The 23102-nt window shown below is 41.8% G+C and overlaps 1 protein-coding gene across 2 annotated transcripts in view; it reads right to left on the reverse strand.

Moving 5' to 3' along the window:
- Nucleotides 1–23102, reverse strand: part of GNS (glucosamine (N-acetyl)-6-sulfatase) — a 53137-nt gene that overhangs the window by 17291 nt on the left and 12744 nt on the right. For both annotated transcript variants that reach the window (XM_007115964.2, XM_055085180.1), the window contains exons 3-10: nt 22134–22340; nt 19937–20002; nt 19397–19495; nt 17702–17869; nt 15510–15592; nt 14173–14291; nt 12359–12462; nt 3942–4043 (exon numbers count right to left, since the gene is read on the reverse strand). In XM_007115964.2, coding sequence (XP_007116026.1) covers nt 3942–4043; nt 12359–12462; nt 14173–14291; nt 15510–15592; nt 17702–17869; nt 19397–19495; nt 19937–20002; nt 22134–22340 — 948 coding nt within the window. The remainder of the gene's footprint in view (nt 1–3941; nt 4044–12358; nt 12463–14172; nt 14292–15509; nt 15593–17701; nt 17870–19396; nt 19496–19936; nt 20003–22133; nt 22341–23102) is intronic.

A 23102-nucleotide genomic window follows, 5' to 3' on the forward strand; every position in this document is an offset into this window, starting at 1 on the left:
ATTCGTATGGGAAGAGTTAAGAAATGTAAATTTCCCTCTATCTGATCTATAGATTCATTGTAATTCCAGCCGAAGCCCAAAATGATTTTCTAGGCCACCTGAAAAGCTGTTTTTAAAGTTTATAGGGAAGAGAGGAAACCACCTCTTAGGATACTCCTAAGAACAATGAGAAAGGTGTGCCCACGCAAAGATTTAATTATACAGCTTTATAACAAGATAAAAAGATACTGGTTCAGGGAGAGACAGATCTGTGGAACAGAAAAGACAGCTGAGTATTTACAGAGAAAAAAATGAAATTGGATCCCTGACTCCCACCACGCTAGAAAACCAATTCTAGATACATCAAGGACTTGAATGTAGAGGCAGAACTACAAACCTTTCAGAAGAAAATTTGGGAGCATTGTTTGCTGACCTCAAGGTTCAGAAGCATTTTTATAAACAAGACACAAAGAACACTAACCATAAACTGAGATGATTTACACATTCAACTCCTTAATGTGTTCTCATACCTTAATGTAGGGAAAAGACAACAAAGAGCAAGAATATTAATGGGCAAAAAGAGGCATTTCACAAGGGAAGAACACAACAGGCATAATGAAAGATGACTCACTGATCAAAAACCCAATTTTAAAAAATGGGTAAAGGATCTATCTGAATAGACCTGTCTCCACAGACGACATACAAATGTCCAATAAACATATGACAAGATATTCAACATGATTAGTCATTAGGGAAATGTAAATCAGAACCACAATGAGTACCACTCACACCCACTAAGACATATAGAAAGACTGGTAACAGCAAGTGCTGGCAAGGACGTGGAGAAACTGGAACCCTTTTACACTGCTGGTGGGAATATTATAAAACGGTGCAATCACTTTAGAAACAAGCCTGGCAGTTCCTCAAAAGGTTAAACATAAAATCACCACATGACCTAGCAATCCTACTCTTAGGGATACACTCAGGAGAAGAGAAAACATTAGTTTGCCCCCAAATTTATACACTAATGTTAACAGCAGTATTAGTCATAATAGTCAAAAAGGGGAAACAACCCAAATGTCTGTCAACTGATGGGTGGATAAATAAATGTGACACATCCACATAATGGAATATTATTCAGTAATAAAAAGAAAAGTACTGATACATGTTACAATGGGGATGACACCCTTTTCAGCCAATCACAAGACACCACATACTGTATGATTCTATTTCTAGAAAATGTCCACAGTAGACAAATCTATAGAGACAGAAAGTAGATGAGTGCCTGCCTGGTGCTGGGAGAGGGAGCATTGGGGGAATGATTGCTAATGTATCTGGGGGTTCCTTTTTGGGGTGATGAAAATGTTCTAAAATTAAGATTATGGTGTGGCTGTACAACTCTGAATAACTGTAAACTTTAAACTTGTGAATTGTACAGTAAGTGAATTAAGCTGTTTAAAAAAATGATTCATCTCATTAATAAAGAAATGCACAGTAGGACCAAATATAATTTTGATCTGTTTCACCCCCTAGATTGGCAAAAATTAAGTAGTTGGACAGTTTCATATAGAGCAAAGGGAATTCTCATAAGTTACTGGTGGGAATGTAAACCGATGACGATTTTGTAAAATAACTTGGTAATATTTGTAGGAATGAACATGTGAGGTTCCTGTAACCTTGGTGCATATACACATGCTCACTGGGAAACATGTATGAGAATGCTATAGAAGCAATGTTCCTAGAACAAAACTGGGAACACCACAAATGTACATTGACAAGAAAACATGATTAAGTAGTGATGCATTCCTTCTTACAATGGAATATTAGGCATCTGTGAACAATATGAATCAATTTGCAAACAATGATGAATTGAAAAAAGTCCTGATTACAACTGGTAGAATATCACTTTTACAGTGAAAAACAAGACAGGTATTTCCCCCCCCAAGATAGGTATGTTGTTTAGGGACACATCCATGATAATTACTAAAAAATAAAAGCCAGAGATTAACAACCGTAAAATTCAGAAAAGCACTCATTTGTATGGGCAGGTAAGGGGTGGGATGGGGAGGAGCCCATAGGATGATGCATCAGTATGGGGAATATTTCAGTTCTTAAATGGGGTGATGGGTTCATGGGTTATTTCTTGTGTTTCATAACTTATGTGAGTTACGGGTATTCTCTTATATGAATCATATATTACCTAATAATAAATTGTGATAGACTCAGACAAATCAATGAGGAAGAGTCATCTATAATGAGTATTGATCCTTCAAACTTCTCTGTGCTTAAACATATTTACATACATATTTAATGAGAAAGATGCTGTTTTGAAACTTTTTCTCCGTATAGTATGTGGTTGGCATCTTTCCAAGTCAATGTATACATACCTACATCATTTAGTGTTGGTTTAATAGTCTATTGTTTAATCGTGCCACAATTTGACCAATTCCCTACTGTATATTTAGGTTTTCAATTTTCTTTTTTTTTTCTTTCTTTTTTTTTTTTTTTTTTTGTGGTATGCAGGCCTCTCACTGTCGTGGCCTCTCCCGTTGCGGAGCACACATACCTACATCATTTAGTGTTGGTTTAATAGTCTATTGTTTAATCGTGCCACAATTTGACCAATTCCCTACTGTATATTTAGGTTTTCAATTTTCTTTTTTTTTTCTTTCTTTTTTTTTTTTTTTTTTGCGGTACGCAGGCCTCTCACTGTCGTGGCCTCTCCCGTTGCGGAGCACAGGCTCTGGACGCGGAGGCCCAGCGGCCGTAGCTCACGGGCCCAGCCGCTCCGCGGCACGCAGGATCCTCCCAGACCAGGGCCCGAACCAGCGTCCCCTGCATCGGCAGGCGGACTCCCAACCACTGCGCCACCAGGGAAGCCCCTCAATTTTCTTTTATTAATACATGTAGTTTTTATACTTAGCTCTGGGCAGTGCTAGGCACTAGGTACTCAAATATTTCCTTTTTTAAATTTTCTTTTTCTTTTTTTATTTTTGGCTGCGTTGGGTCTTCATTGCTGCACACGGGCTTTCTCTAGTTGCAGCAAGCAGGGGCTACTCTTCGTTGCGGTGCATGGGTTTCTCATTGCATAGGCTTCTCTTGCTGCAGAGCATGGGCTCTAGGCACGTGGGCTCAGTAGTTGTGGCTCACGGGCACTAGAGTGCAGGCTCAGTAGTTGTGGCGCATGGGCTTAGTGCTCCGCGGCATGTGGGATCTTCCTAGACCAGGGCTCGAACCCATGTCCCCTGCACTGGCAGGCGGATTCTTAACCACTGCGCCACCAGGGAAGCCCCCTCAAATATTTCTTGAATGAATTTTGTTTTCTTAAAATAAATTCTCAGATGGGACTGCTTGATGTGTATTTTGCAGTGATGGGTCTTGTTAAATTAGCCTACTGATAGCTTATACTGATTACACTTCAATGAACAGAGTCTGAGTAGCTTTCATTTTCTCAAACTTCTGTAAATACAGGGTATTAATCTTTTTAATCTTTGCCAGTTCTACAGGCAATAGAGGCCTCCTTTAGTTAAGCATTTCTTTGATCAGCACTGAAGCAATTTTTTTGCACTGACTTTGGCCATTTTTAATTCCTCTGGGAGTTGACTATTCACTTCTTTTGCCCATTTTTATACTGGGATATTAATCTTTGCTTTTAAGAACTCATCTATTAAAACTAATTACCCTTTTTCATGTATGTTGCAAATATTTTCCCAATTTGTCACCTGTTTTAATTTTATGATGGGGCTTTTGGGGGGGAAGGGAAAAAGGGAGGATATACAACTCTGTTCATGTGTGTCCTGTCTTTTTTTAAGAAAACTCCTTCCCACTACAGATAAGAGAAAAATTCTATCCTCTGCTCCCCTAATTTAACAGCTTTAAGATTTAAATTTTAAGTCTACTTATATAACCTGGAATTTATTTCAGAATCTTGGCTCAGGCCTGATTTAGGGCTTTATACTCACCAAAATGGGCAAGAAAGACATCCCATCCATCTGTGTCTTATTCAGATTGTAGCCAGCAATGTCCAAAATAGTAGGACCCAAGTCAATGTTGGCAACGAGCATCTATGAGAAAGAGGAAGAAACAGTCAATTGATCTAGGACACAGTTTGTCCCATTTTCCTTTTCTATCTATATTAGAGTTCTCTTCCCCCCAACCCACCTGTGAGACCAACAGCACTTACTATTATCTTTTGTACAACCCATACTTCCTATTGCATATATTCAAATATAACTATAATAATTTAAAATACAAAACATAAAGCCTTATAAAGTTTATAATACATGCTCCTGGGAAGTTAATGTTTATTCTACCCATACTGTTATCATTGATAAAAACATTTTTCAAGATTCCTTTAGGATTGCCTTGAGTCTGTTATGAACGATGAGAAAAATGTTGGGCTATTTTACACAAGGTGTTTTCCAACTTGATTATTCTTATTAGTTCACTAAACTTGACTTCAAATTGACTCCTGACTTTTTTTTTTTTTTTTTTTCCTGCGGTACGCGGGCCTCTCACCGCTGTGGCCTCTCCCATTGCAGAGCACAGGCTCCGGACGCGCAGGCCTATGAGCCATAGCCGCTCCGCGGCATGTGGGATCTTCCCAGACGGGGGCACGAACCCGTATCCCCTGCATCGGCAGGCGGACTCTCAACCACTGCACCACCAGGGAAGCCCACTCCTGATGTTTTTTAAAGGATCAAAGGTTGAATGCTTGTCACCAATGAGGATGTTAGCCTTTTTAATAGTTTTCTGAAGTGACAAAACTGTTAAGAAATGTTTGCAGTAGTTTTTGAAGACTGCAGAAAACTCATCCCAACAACGCATAAGTTTCCTTAAAGAGCACAAAACTTGGATGTTTTTATTTTTAAAATTTATTTTCCTTTTTTAAAAATAGATTTATTTTATTTATTTATTTTTGGCTGCGTTGGATCTTCGTTGCTACACATGGGCTTTTCTCTAGTTGCAGAGAGAAGGGGCTACTCTTTGTTGTTGCAATGCGCAGGCTTCTCATTGTGGTGGCTTCTCTTGTTGGGGAGCATGGGCTCTAGGCGCATGGGCTTCAGTAGTTGTGGCACACGGGCTTCAGTAGTTGTGGCTCACGGGCTCTAGAGCGCAGGCTCAGTAGCTGTTGCGCATGGGCTTAGTTGCTCCGCGGCATGTGGGATCTTCCTGGACCAGGGCTTGAACCCGTGTCCCCTGCATTGGCAGGCGGATTCTTAACCACTGCACCACCAGGGAAGTCCCAAAACTTGGATGTTTTTAAACAAAGATTCTAGAAATTAAAGACATTGTCCAGCATTTATACCTTGCCATATCTCCTTGATTTATTGGACTATTTTTCTTCTGTATACAATACCACTACCAGGCCTAAACCAGCATAGTCCAAAGTCCAACAGGGATAGAATAGGAGTCATACGTGTAATTTAAAATTGTCTAGTGACCACATTAAAGTAAAAAAAAAAAAGAGGTGAAATTCATTGTAAATATTTCAATATTACTATTTCAACATGTAAGCAATACAAAAAATTGATGAGATTTTACTTTAAAAAAATTTTTGAACCAAGTGTTTGAAATCTGGTATTTTACAATTATAACATCTCAATCTGGACTATCCCATATATGTTCTGGCTCAAGAACCATATGCACTTTTGTAGCAGAGAGTCTAGAAGCCATGTGGTCACAGGCTAGAAAAAAGCCTTGGAGTGATGGAGACAATCCACCAGGGAAACGAAGGGAACTAGTGTTCACTGAGCACCTATTCTGGGCCAGTGCTTAATGCTTATCCTCATTTAATCCTCCCCACAGTCCTAGAAAGCAGTATTTTCCCCATTTTACAGATGAGGAAATGAAAGAGAAGTAACTGACACAAAGTCAGCAGCCTGTAACTGGAAAAGCTGTCATTTACTGGAAATAGCAGTCTTTAAAACTGTTGAGAGAGACTTCCCTGTTGGTGCAGCGGTTAAGAATCCACCTGCCAGGGCTTCCCTGGTGGCGCAGTGGTTGAGAGTCCGCCTGCCGATGCAGGGGACACGGGTTCATGCCCCGGTCCGGGAAGATCCCGCGTGCCGCGGAGCGACTGGGCCTGTGAGCCATGGCCACTGAGCCTGAGCTCGGCAACGGGAGAGGCCACAACAGTGAGAGGCCCACGTACCGCAAAAAAAAAAAAAAAAAAATCCACCTGCCAATGCAGAGGACACGGGTTTAAGCCCCAGTCTGGGAAGATCCCACATATGACACAGCAACTAAGCCCGTGGGCCACAACTACTGAGAGCCCACATGCCACAACTACTGAAGCCTGCTTGCCTAGAACCCGTGCTCTGCAACAAAGAGAAGCCACCACAATGAGAAGCATGTGCACCACAACGAAGACCCAATGAAGCCAAAAAAAAAAAAAAACTGTTGAGAAAACTCAGATCATCTCAGGAGAAGCCAAACGGGGATTAAAAAAAAAATCTAATCCTATTACTTTTAATTTAAAAAAACCAAAGTACAGACATGAAAGGCAAGAAGCACTGTTCAGAGCGCTGTTCAGTAGCAGCCAGGTTTCCTGGATGGCTCCTGGAGGGCAGAGTGATACACATATCCTGGCTCTGAACCAATCAGTGTAACTCTGCAGCTGTTGGAAATTACCCTTCAGTGGCAGGCAACTCACGGGAAAAGCAATCCATATGTTGCTGAGGATAAAAAACACAAAAACTATGTCTCTAGGGATTACACAAGACCCGGTGTTAGAGATATCTTTCCTGGTTCCAAGTACCCCAGGCAGACTGAGCGGCTTAGAATACAGCGAACAAGAGTGAGTATGAATACAGAAGAGACCATAGCAGGAAAGGAGAGACAAGCAGAGACACCACCTCCAGAATCAGATAAAGGCAACAAGACTCCAAAATGTGACTGACAGATCTCCAGTGATGTCCAGAACATGAATGAAGTCAAGTCAATCTCACAGGTATTATTAACATGTCCAAGGCACCAAAATAATAAAACCCACAGAGATAAAACAGTGACTGTGTCTCAGCAGGAATTGCCTCGAGCCATCAGCAATGGGTGGGAGCGCCCTCTAGTGGCAGTTTGCTCTATGGGGGGGGGAGGGGAGGAGAAAGGTCTGCAAGATCCAGGACAAGTCAAGTCGCTAATTCGGCACAAGTACCATAAACGCCACCACCAGGACTCTTTCTTTCCAGGTATCTACAATGATCACATCTTCCCTAAAAATGATGGACAAATTCTCTTCCTACTGGGTTTTGTTTGACTAAGACATAGAGTCTCAAAATTAGCATACAATGTCAGGAGATCGAGACTTCTAGTAGATACCAAGTATGAGTGAAGAATTCAAGAGAGAATTATACCTCTCTCTGGTTTTTATACAGCCAAGGATTAGAATGGATACTATGAGCCCATCACCCTACTGACATCTAGAAACATTAGCATTTCAAGTTCCTGAAATGGTATTATTGCTTTTATCACTGAGTATAAAGATCCATTTAAGGACTGAAACTGAAAACGCTCTGACAAGACCAAGTAAATTATTTCATGAATCACTGCCTCACAGTTTGTTTGGGAATGTTCTTAGGATTAAAGTATATATACATTTTGACCAAATATAAGGCCCTAAAAAACTCTGGGGGGCATGAGATCGAGGGATATCATGCCTTGAACCTGCTTATTTTTTAGCTCTGGAAGAAGGACAGTGCTGCAGAATTACCCAAAAGAATAAGGGCTCCCAGGAGGGTACATCAGGTTTTCAAACAGACTTTTAAGCCCTGATGTTAAAGAGTTCACGTAAGGCTTTCAAAAACAAAGACTCAAAGCACACCAGAGAGCACCCCAAATACTTCTATTGAAAAGCACTAGGGAGGAGATATGGAGATATATGTATATGTATAACTGATTCACTTTGTTATAAAGCAGAAACTAACACACCATTGTAAAGCAATTATACTCCAATAAAGATGTTTAAAAAAAAAAGAAAGAAAAGCACTGAAAGCAGAGAACTCTACACATCTTGGGCTGCTTCATCTGGATTTGCCCCTCACGCCCCACTTCCCTAACAAGGAGTAAGCCAAGGCGTCACCTAGTTACACTTGAGAATTTGCCCCTAGCATCCTCCCAATTTCACATGGGGAAACCAAGGCTTAGTCTATCCAAAGTCTTAAAGCCAACAGGTGGTCTTCCTGGTCTTCCTCCCAGTTCAGTTTTATTTCCCCTGGATCATGCTATGTCATTCCCATTTTCGTACTAACCTTTTCCTTTCTTATAGCCCATTTGAAGAAATTCTACCACCAAATCTAAAGCTAGATTAATTTACAGCCAGAGGAGAAGACCTCAGCAGCCAATGTTTGGCATCCACCCATACCACCTGCCCCTGGCTCACCCCAATAGCCAACACAAAGCCAGATCCACTGGTCAAACGTGTCCTATTTTGGCTACTAGGCTGTTGCCAGCACAGCTCATTATGCTCAACTCACCACCCTGTGGCCCTCACACAGAACCTGCACCAAAACTCTATTGCCAGCACATGATGAATCACCCACCATCTCTGACACACTGTGTTAGATGGAAGCAGGGCACTTCATACTTCTCAAACCACATATGTCAGCACAGAGTGTCAAACACCATGGTTTTTTTGGCCACGCCGCTGTGGGATCTTAGTTCCCCAACTAGGGATTGAACCCAGGCCCTCAGCAGTGAGAGTGCAGAGTCCTAACCACTGGACTGCCAGGGAATTCCCCAAAAAACAAGGATTTTGAAAATAGACAGTTAATTTTCAGACCTGTAATATACCCATTCACACAACTTGAATGTCACCCATTGTATGTTAAGGGCTGGGTATTCTTTTTTTTTTTTTTTAATTACAGTTGATTTACAATGTTGTGTTAATTTCTGCTGTAGAGCAAAGTGATTCAGTTATACACATATAGAGATACATTTTATTTTATTTATTTTATTTTTTACTTTTTTATGGTATGCGGGCCTCTCACTGTTGTGGCCTCTCCCGTTGCGGAGCACAGGCTCCGGACGCGCAGGCTCAGCGGCCATGGCTCACGGGCCCAGCCGCTCCGCGGCATGTGGGATCCTCCCGGACAGGGCAGGAACCATGTCCCCTGCATCGGCAGGCGGACTCTCAACCACTGCGCCACCAGGGAAGCCCCCATTCTTTTTTTTAAATATGCTTTTCCATTATGGTTTATCATAGGATATTGAGTATAGTTCCCTAGGCTATATAATAGGACCTTTTTAAAAAATTTTTATTTTATATTGGAGCATAGTTGATTAACAATGTTGTGTTAGTTTCAGGTGTACAGCAAAGTGATTCAGTTATACGTGTATCTATTCTTTTTCAAATTCTTTTCCCATTTAGCTTATTACAGAATACTGAGCAGAGTTCCCTGTGCTATACAGTAAAAGGACCTTGTTGTTTATCCATTGTATATATAATAGCTTACATGTGCTAACCCCAAACTCTCACTAAGAGCTGGGTATTCTAAGTTTGGATAGTACCTCTCAACTAGGGACTCCTAGAGTTAAAAAGACAAACTCAGTCGGGTGTGGTAAGTGTGAGGCCAGCTGGGAAAGGCACCCACTCCATGTGGGGCGGGGGTCTACAGTGACGTTCATTTAGGGGAGCCCTAAACCGAAGCCCCGAAGGACAATGAACTTAGTCAGGTGAAAGGGGTGTGAGGTGGGCATTCACAGAGAAGGAGCTGTACAAAGGCAAGGAGGTGAGAGAGATGATCCAAGTAGGAAGTAAAAGTAGTTCAGGACAACTGCCACCTTCTGTCCCTTGAACAGGCCAAGCTCATTCTCCTATTTGTGCCTTCACATGCACTGTTCTGCTGCTCAGGATACCCTCCCACAGATCTTTGCATGACTCAATCCTTCTTGACACCCGGGTCTCTGCCCAAGTGCCTCAGAGACTTTCACTGACAACTGAAGCTCAGGTATCTGGCTCCCCCTGACACAGGGAGTTAAGAACTGATCTTCTCTGACTGCTCTTGCTGTGGCTCCAAGGCTCCTGGTATACTGCGCTGGCACAGGAAGATACTTAAGAAATACTGTTGTCTGAGCTGTACTGTAATGGTTGAGTGTACGGACTCTGGTTAAGTGTATAGCAGCCAGACTGCCCGAGTTCAAGTGCAGGGCTCTGACATTCTTTGGCTATCATCTTGGGTAAATCGCTGAACTTGTATACCTCAGTTTCTTCATCTGTAAAATGGGGATAACAGTATTCATATCTCATAAGGCTGTGAAGATAAACTGAGTTGATACAGATAATACACTTGGAACAGCACCTGTCACATCCTAAGCATTCAATAACGGTTATTATTGTTGAAATGGCTTCCTAGGACCTGGTTTCACTTAGATGGCTTAGAGAAAGTGAAGTTTCTGATTGTAACATTTAGTGCCACTGTTAACTTGAAGGAAAAAGGAACAGTCTGTTCCATGCGCAGCTGGCTGACACGTCACTCTGTTCTCATCAGCCTCCTTCCCCGCACCGGTTAGACATGGCCCTGCTCCTCGGAAATGCACACAGGCGCAGACGTGCTCTCCTCAACCAGCTACCAACACCAAGATCAAGAAAACACTTTTAAGGGCTTCCCTGGTGGCGCAGTGGTTGAGAGTCTGCCTGCCGATGCAGGGGACAAGGGTTCGTGCCCTGGTCCAGGAAGATCCCACATGCTGCAGAGCGGCTGGGCCTGTGAGCCATGGCCGCTGAGCCTGCGTGTCCGGAGCCTGTGCTCCGCAGCGGGAGAGACCACAATGGTGAGAGGCCCGCGTACCGCAAAAAAAAAGGAAAACACTTTTAAGACTGAATGGTCTTCCCAACTTGCCTACCTCCGCTGACAGGAGAGGCCTGTTTAGAGGGTAATGAATTTGTAGTGGAAGGTGACTGCCTTTAGGAATGTGGGTCTTAAAAGAAAAAAAATATTCAAAAGGCAATTATGAAGGCCATTTTAAGTTTCCGAGAGAATTTTAACAGAATTCCATCAAGAGCATTGTGAAAGGAAATAAGTGAATGGCAGACGTTTAAACAGAGTAAACATTAAACCCCCAAATTAAACTCAAGCACCAGTATACCCAGAAATTCTGACCTATTTTCCAATTTTAGCTTAAATAATCCATTTGCTCATTTTCTTTTGTCTCACAGAGCTGGGACTGAAATTGTGGTATTAGGGAAGAGAAAACAACTGGCAGAGCCTATCAATTCTTATCTCCCAACACTGGACCAGTGTTTTGGATCAAGGTGCCCATGAACTCTAGGAACAAAGTACCTCAGTATTAGGAACTCAGTTTGAAACCAAATGGAAATGGTAACAAAAGAACGTGGTACTTTATGACGGCACTAGGAGAGAGAACCAGTAAAGTAGAAAGGCATTAGTGAGGAAGAGTGCCACAGGGAGGGGGACTAAATTCTCAAACACCCTTTCCGTAGCCTTAGAGGGAGGTCAGACCAGCAGCAGACATCACCAGGGAACAGCTGGGAGCAGGCTGGAACGCAGAATCAGAATCTGCATTTCAACAAGGCCCCCAGGGGATGTGCACACACAACAAAGCCTGAAGAGCTCTGCTCTCCCGGGCTATGGGCCCCAAACTGGGCTGCCCCTCAGAATCATTGTGAACTTAAGAAAAAAAGCAGAGGCAGGGATTCTATTCCAGTCCAAGTGAGTCAATCTGAACGTTTCTAGATGTTAAGCCTTTCAGTTTCAGAAGGTAGTTTTGATGAGCACCCTGGTGGAGAGTCACAGCTCAAGGACCAAGTAAAAATCTAGTCTCAAAACACAAGCAAAAGCTATTCATGCTAATATGATACGTATACATCTAATAGTGGGTGGCCAGCAGTTTACTGGTATTATGCTAAGTGAAATATGTCAGACAGAGAAAGACAAATACTGTATGATATCACTTATATGTGGAATCTAACAAATACAACAAACTACTGAATATAACAAAATATAGAGAACAGATACAGAGAACTAGTGGTTACCAGTGGGGAGATGGGATGGGAGAGGAACAATATAGGAGTAGGGGATTAAAAGCATTAGGTATAAAAGGTATAAAATAAGCTACAAGGTTATGTTGTACAACACCGGGAATACAGCCAACATTGTAAAATAACTACATGGAGTATGACCTTTAAAAATTATGAATCACTATATTGTACCCCTGTAACTTATAGAATATTGTACATCAACTACACTTCAATAAAAAAAAAGAAAAAAGAATCACTGTTTGCAAGGCTTATAAATACACTTGCAAAAAATCTTAAGCCAGTCAGCCTTCATCCTCAAAGGAGGAGAAATTGAATCAGCCTCCTCTTAGGAGGAAAAGCTTTCTTTCCTCAGGTAAATGCTACATCACCTTGTCAGCAACCTACCTTGCTTGTCTGATTTGGTTTGATCCCAGGCCCTCGAACCAACAGTGGAACTTTGATATCAAACTCATACAGCTGTCTTTTGTCTATTGGCAAAGAAAACTGTCCTGAAAAAAAAAAAAATGCATAGGGTAAAGATGGAGCCAAGATAGAAATGTCACTCATGCATGCATTCATTCAATAAACAGTAAAAATCAAAAACAGCCTTGTTCTACTAATTATGGTGTTTTAATGGAAAGCTTAAATTTGCCTGGGTCTCTTATTACTACAAGGCAGGAAACAATGAGCTCATCTTTAAAAAAAAAAGCCTAGAGGGACACTCTGGTCTAAAATAGGCAAATTCAGCAAAAAGAATGACTAGAAAGTATTGAAGCAAAAATACACTATTTATGTATGATACTGGACCTGATCACAATTGAATGAAGTTACTCTAAAAGCTGCTAAATAAAGGGACAAAACCATTTATCCAGCCTTTCCTGAATAAACTATATTTCAAGATAACCAAACAGTTGATGCGGGGAATTTCCTGAGGAATTCCAGCCAGTAAATTCAGAAGGAAGGACAGAGTTATGAAGTCAAACTTTGCAATTTCTGAGGGAATAGATTTAAGCAACAATCATCAATGGAAGTTTCAGCCACAAAAGGTTCATAGGATGGGCTCAGGTTGATACCACATGAGCCATCAAACAATAACAGCATCCCTAAAGTGAGGCAACCAGACACCCCAGCGGCATGATGTGAATGAAGCAATAAGAAGTACATAACAGCATCAACTAGAAAGCATTCTTGTTGAAAACGTGAACTTCTATTAAAACTCTAGATCTAACTACCAATCTATAGAAAATGTTGACTGTAGATAAACGAGTTAAGGCATCACATGAGCAATTAGCTACATCTGGAATGTGAGATATTCTAAAGGACAGAAGACCAGTTTTCCCAATAAATCGGTGGCAAAGGACAGCCTTAAGACACATAAAAACTAAAGGTAGCATGTGGACTTTGTGTAGGTTCTGATAGGTAATGAACTAGTCAGATGCACAATCAAGTGTTGACATATGGAATCACAACATCTGGAGTTTCTTCAAAAACTTCTAGCTAAAAAAGAAACATGAAGAAGGTATGAGGAATTCAAAAGGCTGGTCTCGTGCAGCTGAAAATCAAAGCTGGACAATGGGAGTTATTTTACTAGTCTCTACTGTGAGTGCTTAAAAATATTCTAACACCACATGAAATGCCTAATCAATCTGCTCCTGTGCAAACAAACCTCAGATTAATTCCCTTCAAGTTTAGGAAATTTAAAAGAGTGGAGAAAGAAAAAATACTGATTTTTAACTAGAGAAGATCCAAGTAGAAAGGATGAAAGTCAAGGACAGGGGTGACTCATACTGCAGTTGTGAAAAGACAAGAAACACAAAACTCAAACACACCAAAACACCTCATTTCACAGGAAAGTTTTTCCCCAGGACAACCCTCTTGTGGTCTTCCTGTGTCAAATGTCAAACCCCTATTACCTGAGATCCACTGTCCTTAAAATCTAGCTCAATTTCTCACCTACTTCATAAAGCCTGCCTCTAACCCATCGAGCTTACTCTCGCTCAGACTCCTAGAACATCATGTAATTCAGCCTGTGAAATAGCAAATAATGAAACCTGGTCTCTCACCAGGGGAAATGAGTTGGCCCTCTAACCAGAGGGGCCCTGAGGGCAAGACCCTCCCTCCAGCCTGTCCACTGCTGCAAAAGGGTACGCGCTCCCTGCCAGTGCTACTGATTGAGCGAGAAAGGAAAGGCACCTCGCAAAGGTCATGGTGCCCCTTACCTGTGTGATAGCCATTGTCTGAGGTGTAAAAGATGTAGGTGTCATTGAGCTCCCTGCTGAACTCCAATCGCTTGACCAGCTTCTCCACAAGGTCATCAACTGACAGCAGAGTCTGCCACCTGGATGTGAACAGAGGGCAGCAATGGGACTTCAGAGACAATGGCTGAGGTACTGCCATCTTGCCAAAAAAGCAAAGTCCAAAAAACACCCCAAAACCAAATCAAAACAAAAACTCCCAACCTCCTTCCCAAAAAAAACCTCTCAGAGCCACTCTCCCCAAAAGCTCAAATCCCCTATTTCCTTTCCTTCCATTCATTGCAAAACACAGATTAGAAAATTCCAGAACACAATTAGTTGATTCCAAATTTAACCGATTCTATAGAAATAAATGAGGCTTTTTATAACCAGTTAGCTTTATTATTTATCGTGGCTGGTGATGAGAATAAAAGACTATTGGAAGGGAAAGTTGTCAACTCAGCACTGACTGATAGAGATGAATTCAGATAGACCTGGCTACAACAATGTTTAATGGTCGAACTAGGGGTCAGGGGTCAGCAAACGATAGCCATGGGCCAAAGCTTGACCACTGTCTGTGTTTTTAACTGTGGTACAAAACACATAACATAAAATGTACTGTTTTAACAATTTTTAAGTGTACAGGTCAGTAGCGTTAAGTATATTCACATAGTGGAACAGATCTCCAGAATCTTTTCACCTTGCAAATCTGAAACTCTAAGCCCATGAAACAACAACTCGCTGTTTGCTTTATGTATAAAGTTTTATTGTAGCACAGCCATGCTCATTCATTTCTGTCTTGTCCAGGGCTGCTTTGCGCTCCAACAGCAGAGCTGAGCAACAGTGACACAGACTACATGGCCGACAAGCCTGTAATATTTACTATCTGGCCCTTCACAGAAAGTTTGCCAACCCCTGGTCTAAAACTAAATGCACCTTAAGAGAAAGTAAGAATTTCCTGAAAACTAAAAACTGCAAAGGCAAATATTCTGCTCTAGCCTAAGCCTTTGGGTCTCAGGCAAATATTGGGGCTAATCTCTCACAAAGTGACCTTTTCTTTAGATATAGAAAATTGTTAAAAAAACCAAATGGCTCCAATTTGCAATGTTTTAACAAGCCATAAAAATGGACTGTTTAATTAGACCTGAGGTCCAAAGGCCACCTTGTAGCTAAATGTAAAGACCTCCCATCAGAGTCTCTCCCAACATCTTGCTACCCTCTGATTTTTTTCTCAGAGATAACCATGTGGTACAGTTCCCTGTTCATGGGCTGCTTCTGAGGGTCCTCAAAGACCACCTAGACTGGAAAGGAGCAGCTCTTACCTTTTCCTAAATGCATTATCTAAAAACTGTATTGAAGAATTAGTCATTGGGGTCTTGGCTTGCCTAATTAACCAGTGCTTGTTCTAAAATTTAAAAGAAAAACAAAAGTTAATACCAAGTCACCACAGTCAAACTACTAGAATAGATAATGAAAAGGATCATTTACTCGAGCAAAAAAGGAACTAACTGGAGCCTGTTTAAGCAACTTCAGATTTTCCCTCCACCACCACCCCCCACTTCCCTCCCCTGTGTTCGTAAAAAAAACTTTCTGCAAATTATCACTCATTCTTTAGCTTCTTCTCATCACCTCCTTAATGGCAGAAGGCCTGGGCTCCTTTGTTAGCAGCTTTTTTTTTTTTTAATTTATTTTATTTATTTATTTTTGGCTGCGTTGGGTCTTCGGTGCGGTGCGCAGGCTTCTCATTGTGGTGGCTTCTCTTGTTGCAGAGCACGGGCTTTAGGCGTGTGGGCTTCAGTAATTGTGGTGCACGGGCTTAGTTGCTCCGCAGCATGTGGGATCCTCCCGGACCAGGGCTCAAAACCGTGTCCCCTGCACTGGCAGGCGGATTCCCAACCACAGCACCACCAGGGAAGCCCTGTTAGCAGCTTTAATAAGAGATTTCGTGAAAAATACTGGAAACTACTAACCAGAAGATTAAATTTATAACTTGGGTCTACCACCCAAACTATAAAAGGATAAATATCCACTTTACCTTCCTCTAAGTTTTGCCTAATAAGTCATCATTCCATGGCCCTCTATTTTTCCTACCTAAGATAGCGATCATCCTTGGACCTTGGGAAAAATCTCATCATACCAATTTCCTAAAACTTCAAGTCCAAATCTAGAGGATTCTTCTCATATAAATAAAAAAGTCACAGTTAAAAAAACAAAACAAAACATTGCCAAACACCATTGATTCTCTCCTCCCCATTCATAAAACCCTAAGCTGCCATCTTGCAAACTGTGATCCTCAAAGCCTTCTTTAGTTAGCATGCTTGACAAATGCTACAGGGCATCTCTTCCTGTTGCAAATTCATGTCAGAACACGAATAACTATGAGAAATCCTGTAACAGAGTGACTTATTTAACCTGAAGTTTCTAAGCTTACTTAGTCATGGGAACTTCTATGAACTTCTTTTGGAACACAGAGAGAATGGCACCCAGGTTTCAAACTCGGTTCACTCATCTTTAATGTCATCCATGGCAAGCACATGCCTACAATGTGCCAGGTAACATGCTAGACGCTTCTGTGTATTTTAATCCATACAAGAGTTGCAGGAGCGGTCAGGATCCCCGACTTCAGAGAGAAAAATGCAAGTTAAGCATCTTGCTCATGGTCAGGTCACTTAGCCAGAAAGCAGTAATACGGACTCTAACTCCAAGACTCATTCTTTCTAACACCTCGCAAGCAACTAAGATTTCTGGGTAACAGGCATGAGGCAGTAGAAGCTTTCTGCCTTTGAACTAGCAAACTGCCCATCTCCTGTGCCACGGGAAGTAAGTGGCATACGAAGTGAACAGTATTTAGGTCATGGCCTGCTCTGGCTCATTTCTCCATTCAACTTCCCTTCCCAATCACGTTGCACTGTGTCACCCCTCTTCTTCCTATGCCTCGGGCCTGGTTAGGGCCACCCAAAGGAGACTGCTGCAGGCCCGGCTCAGCCCCAAGGGACATGTCTCAGCCACTGCCGGGCAGAAGGAGTGCCAGCACAGAGGTTATCAAAAGAGCCCGGGGCTTCCCTGGTGGCGCAGTGCTTGAGAGTCCGCCTGCCGATGCAGGGGACACGGGTTCGTGCCCCGGTCCGGGAAGATCCCACATGCCGCGGAGTGGCTGGGCCCGTGAGCCATGGCCGCTGGGCCTGCGCGTCTGGAGCCTGTGCTCTGCAACGGGAGAGGCCACAACAGTGAGAGGCCCGCGTACCGCAAAAAAAAAAAAAAAGCCTGTAGTCAGGAAAGATGGCATTTCTTTACCATTCTCCGCCGACTCTCCAGCTGCTCACTGGGTGTGTGGCAGGAACCTTATCTGACTTCTGAAGCATGTGTATACTACCTAGTATATTAGCGACAGGTGCAGTTACCTTTAAAAGATTTAGAAGGAAGACCAACTATATGATTCAAAGGTTCCCTGACAAGTATATTACACAATTAATCACATCGAGCATGGCTTAATGCAAGGGTTAGGGGAAGCTACCGTTCCATGGATGTTGAAGTTCTTGTTTCTTGGTGCAAAGACGTTCTGGAAGGTGTTCTGGTACTGAGGGGCAGCTGTCCAAGGCGAATGAGGTGCCGGAGTGGAGATCATCATGAAGAATGGCTCAGAGTTGGACTTGTAGTCCAGGAAGTCCAAGGAGACATTGGCCTGACATATACAAAGATCTGTCATTGCTTACCCTACCTCACAGCTGAGGACTTGATAGATACCTGTTCTCCGGTGAACAGGGGTACAGGGCCCTATTAGCTTTCCACCAATCTTAGCATACAATCTATGTCACAGTTACTTGCAAGCGTGTTGCTGGAACAGATCGTTTGGCTTTCAGGCAAACAAAATAAAAAATTGAAAAGCACACCATCGAAGAAAGCAATTAGGATTTTGATGATTTTACATGACCTAAAAATTGTTATGCCTCCCATAAGGAAAAAAAATAGTAATTTGGCCATTTTAGTATTAACTTATATTAATGTAGCTTAGAGTATATACATTTATGCAGCTTAGAGTATAAACATTTGATGCTTTAAAGAACATAAAAAAAGAGCCAGCCTGATTCACAGCAGTGGGAAAAGTGAATTAAGTTACTGTAATTTTACAAAAATATGTAGAGTAGATATCCTAAGTTGTGCCAGCTGAAGTAGCTAAACTAAGTGAATAATACTAAGTCAAATACACCACACCAGGGTTTTAATTTATATGGACTTAAATTTTTCATTTGCTTCTCTGGAGATACTTTATGAAAATGAAAGCTTCCCACATACATGCTGTGTTTTTAATTTTCTAGTTGATTTACATCTTCATTTTTTCCCAGCACTAAACTCAAAAGATACTATCAATTTCTTATCACCATCCCATCCCCCTACTTTACTCCAGCCCTGTCAAGAAACCCTGTGGTTTCTCCAACCTGCCAGGCACACTCCTGGTTCAACACCCTTACGCTTTTTGTTCCTTTGCCTGTGGCACTCTTTCCCCTGATCTGTATAGCTCACTCTCATCTCCTTTAGGATTTTGCTTAAATGTTATCTAAGTAACTCCCATCCCCTGCCTTATTTCTCTAACTAATCACCATCTAACAAGACAACACACATATGGGTAAATAAAATCCTCCACTACAAGGTTACCGTCCACAGAATCAGGGACTTTGTTTCATTTACTGCTGAACACCTGCTATAATGGGTGCTGAAGTACTTGGTGAATGAATGCCCTACAGGGGGGGCTGTCATTAGATACATCTTAGACGGGAAAGGACAGTCCCAAATTCCCAACCCGATTTCAGTATTTTTTATACATAATATACAATGCCTGAAGAACTCCCCTATCCCTATCCTGCCACCCTCATGATGAAGCTGCCATCTTGTAGCTTGTGAGTAAAACTGGGGTCAAGAGTAGGAATCCCTACAAAGTAAAACCTCTTCAAAGTAATCTCTATAGTCTTAGAGATTAGCCTTTGGAAAAGGGATTTGCTGCTGGAATTTCAAGAACATTAGATCTGAGCCTGGCTTAATTACAAAGAAAAACACTCTCAGGAGTTTTTAATCAGTTGGAAATATTATTTGGCGGTTAGACCAAGTTATTATTCATGTTACCCAACATTAACAAATACAAGAAAAGATTTTCTAGGCAGAGACTTTAATTAAACATGAGCTAAAGTGCAAGGACAGAGCTTCAGTAACTCACCAAAACATCTGTCAGGTAGTCCACACTGTAGTTTTCACCATGCTTCCGTGCCTTCCCATTGATAGAGAGGGTATAATTATAGTATTTAGAATTCTTTTCCTATTAAAGAGAGTAAAGTAAGATTTTTTATGAGGTCAGCACACAAAATGAAAGTTGGAAACCATGCTGGGCTAAACTATACTCTGTTTAAATAGTGATAAGACAAAAAAAAAAAAAAAGAGGTAATTGCTCAAGTCAATATTGAATTGGACTTTCTGACTAGGGTTTTATTAACTACTAGCATAGTTTCAATAATATGTTCTAGTTTAAAAAGCCAGAAATGGATCCAGTAGAACAGCAAAATATGTTGCTAAACCTTGTGGAATGCAAGAAAAGTATCCCACAACAGAGTGACTCACAAATCAACAGACTTTCTTTTAAGGAGATAAAATGGTCATTCATAAAAGCAAACCAAATAATGTCAACGTCAGAGCTACAGCAGAAAGTAAACAGCATCTGTAGGGCGGTGTAGAATTGTCACGGACTTCATTACTCACTCACCAAGGCATACCAGTAACTCCAGCCTAGAGGAACGTGTGCTAGTCCACCTGCATCTGGGGCTCCATACTGGAAAGCAAAACAAGCAGTGCATTAAAAGTCCTTAGGACATGACTAGACCAGAAGGAAAACAGGAAACTTTCAGAATCTTTTTAGATGAGTGCCTGAAACATGGCAGATGCTCAATTTCCTCAAACACATAACAGTCAAAAAGTAAAGAATACTATCGTCCTAGGAACTTCTGAAGCAGGAGGTGGCAAACTATGACTGGCGGGCCAAATCTAGCCTGCCTACTGTTCTGTGTGGCCAGCGAGCTAAGAATTTTCTTCCAAACATTAAAAACTATAAACACCAATCAAAATCAACTATACTTGAATTAAAAAAAAACAATCAAAAGAGGAATATTTTTGTGACAAGTTGCATGAGATTGAAATTTCAGTCACGGTGAAGTTTTACTGGAACACATGCACACTCAATGGTTTATGTAAGTCTGTGGCTGCTTTCCTGCTACAACAGAACTGTATAGTCACTATGGAGACATATGGCCTGCAAAGCCTGAAATATTTACTTCTGGCCCTTTACAGGGAAAGGCCACATAGCTTAGGCCACATGGCTCATTTGCTGAGCTACTGATGGCCTAGACTGAACAGTCCAGCCAACCTTGTGGCTAACAGCCCAAATCATCAGACTACAAGCTACCAGCCTATCACTTCAGCTGTCCTGCTGATGAAGTCTACTTTTGGACTCAATTTATCTGATGAGATGAATTAAGAGAAGAGACCACGGAATCATCCCATTTTATCTCAACAAGGCTTAATACTGCCCATTTAAGGCAGTGCCTCTAAGAACTAAATCTTTGTTGTTGTGTTTTTTTTGTTTTTGTTTTTTTTGGCTGTGTTTACGACATGTGGGATCTTAGTTCCCCGACCAGGGATCGAACCCGTGCCCCCTGCATTGGAAGCACAGAATCTTAACCATTGGACCGCCAGGGAAGTCCCCTAAGTCTTTGTATTTTGAAGAATTTCTAATTTTGTATACGTTAGATGATCTTCAACATGCAAAGTCATGTAAGGTCTCTTTATGACCTGTAGCTTTAACCCATCGCACTGCTCATGATTCTTTTCAAACTGACTCATTTTTCAACAAATCCACAAGGTTGCAAATCCCCCAACTGTTGCAGGGAGGGGGAGAATTAACAAAATTCAGATCAGATATTAAGATCTCTAGCAACCACAGATAAAGTACATAAGAAAACGTGCATCTTCTCTTTGTCCTGAATCCCCAGTTTTATTTTAAGAGATACCCCAAACACTCTCAAACACATTATTTCTTTTAAGCCTGAACTTCGACTAAATGCTAAGGCCAATGTGGTGGACTCGAGGCCCTGAAATCTGGCCTTGGCAGGTCACAGTGAGGCCTCCCTCCATCCAGGCCCTCAAGGCCAGCACACTAACCACTCAACCACATGCTTCAATGGCCTGAATGTCTCAGGCTCTGGGTGCTTTTCCTTCATCACTGATCTCTCCACAATCTGCTCCCAGTTTTCAGAAAATAGGTTAAGCATTAAGCTGTTATAATTCAGGAAAAGATGCCCAGAGGAAAAAATTCTTCACTCCACTCCTGATAAAGGGGGAAATGGAAACAAAGATACCATGACAGGGCTTCCCTGGTGGCGCAGTGGTTGCGCGTCCGCCTGCCGATGCAGGGGAACCGGGTTCGCGCCCCGGTCTGGGAGGATCCCACATGCCGCGGAGCGGCTGGGCCCGTGAGCCATGGCCGCTGAGCCTGCGCGTCCGGAGCCTGTGCTCTGCAACGGGAGAGGCCACAACAGAGGGAGGCCCGCATACCAACAAAAAAAAAAAAAAAAAAAAAAAATTCCATGACAGCCAAAGGACAAGCAGAATTCTTGAGGAAAAGGGGGAATATGCATCAGACCACAGCAGTCCTAAGACAATTTTTAAACAAATGCTCCAGAGACTATTTAAAGAAAGAATAACCACAGTGCCCAAATCATGTAAATACGTTCATGTAAGTTCTGGTTTAACAGGCAGATTAAGAGAAAACAACATATACCAAAAACTGTTTAACATGACTTGAACGGATGCTAATTAAAAAACAATTAACATGAATCATACTAATTCACATTCAAGAAGCTGTCTTTAAAAAGAAAGAAAGGGAATAATTAGATCATTCAACATACCTCATTTAAGTATTTCCCTGCAAAAAAGGTTTGATAACCACACATTGATCTGAGAATTGCTGGGAAAGTATCTGGTTCTTGGATCTTCTGCCAAGACTTACTACTGCAGTTTCCCTCCAAAGTGTTGTTAACGACGTGATGGTTATGTGGGTACTTCCCTGTCAGGATACTGGCTCGGCTCGGACAGCAAAGGGCGCTTGGCACATACTACAAACGGAAGAGAAGCAAAAAAGGCAAAGTTACACAAGACAGACGGATTTCTCATCATTTCTAAAGAGAAAGCAAGCTGCTCAATGCTCCGAAGTCAAATTTCTAGTTTCCCATGAAATAGAGGCTTTTCTTTATACATGACATATTTCAGAGCTGCTTTAAGTCCCCTAGTGGAGACAGTAAAGCAGATAAAACCCAGAAAACAGATTTCTTTTTCAGCTGGTTTCTTTCTACAGGATAACCTGAAGTTGTTCTAATTTCATCTGCCAAAGAAATATTGACATGCAAGGAATACAGCATGGTGGGAGCTAGGTCTTGAACAAAGATAAAGAATACTACTTGAATCTAATGTGGCAGAGAAGTAGAGGTTCATTTTCAGGCTGATCTGTAGCTTTATACATTTCTTGCATCACTTTATACACTGGACACAAATTTTTTTCCTACTCTAATTATGCTTCTATTAGCTCCTGTGATCAACAGAATTACCCTATTCAACCCAATATTTGTCTAGGTCTTAATACTCATCACTGATCCCCTTTACAGAAGGGTAATGGTAGCTTATACTCACACCAGCAGGGAGGGAATGCTCATTTGACCACGCCCTTGACAGAATTACATATTATCCCTTTGAAATACTTAGCATTTCTTTGGCCTTTCAAACTGGATTTGGCTTTTTTTTTTTTGGGGGGGGGGGTACGCGCGTCTCTCACTGTTGTGGCCTCTCCCGTTGCGGAGCACAGGCTCCGGACGCACAGGCTC

Source organism: Physeter macrocephalus, chromosome 6, assembly GCF_002837175.3.
Source record: "Physeter macrocephalus isolate SW-GA chromosome 6, ASM283717v5, whole genome shotgun sequence".
Classification (NCBI taxonomy): Eukaryota; Metazoa; Chordata; class Mammalia; order Artiodactyla; family Physeteridae; genus Physeter; species Physeter macrocephalus.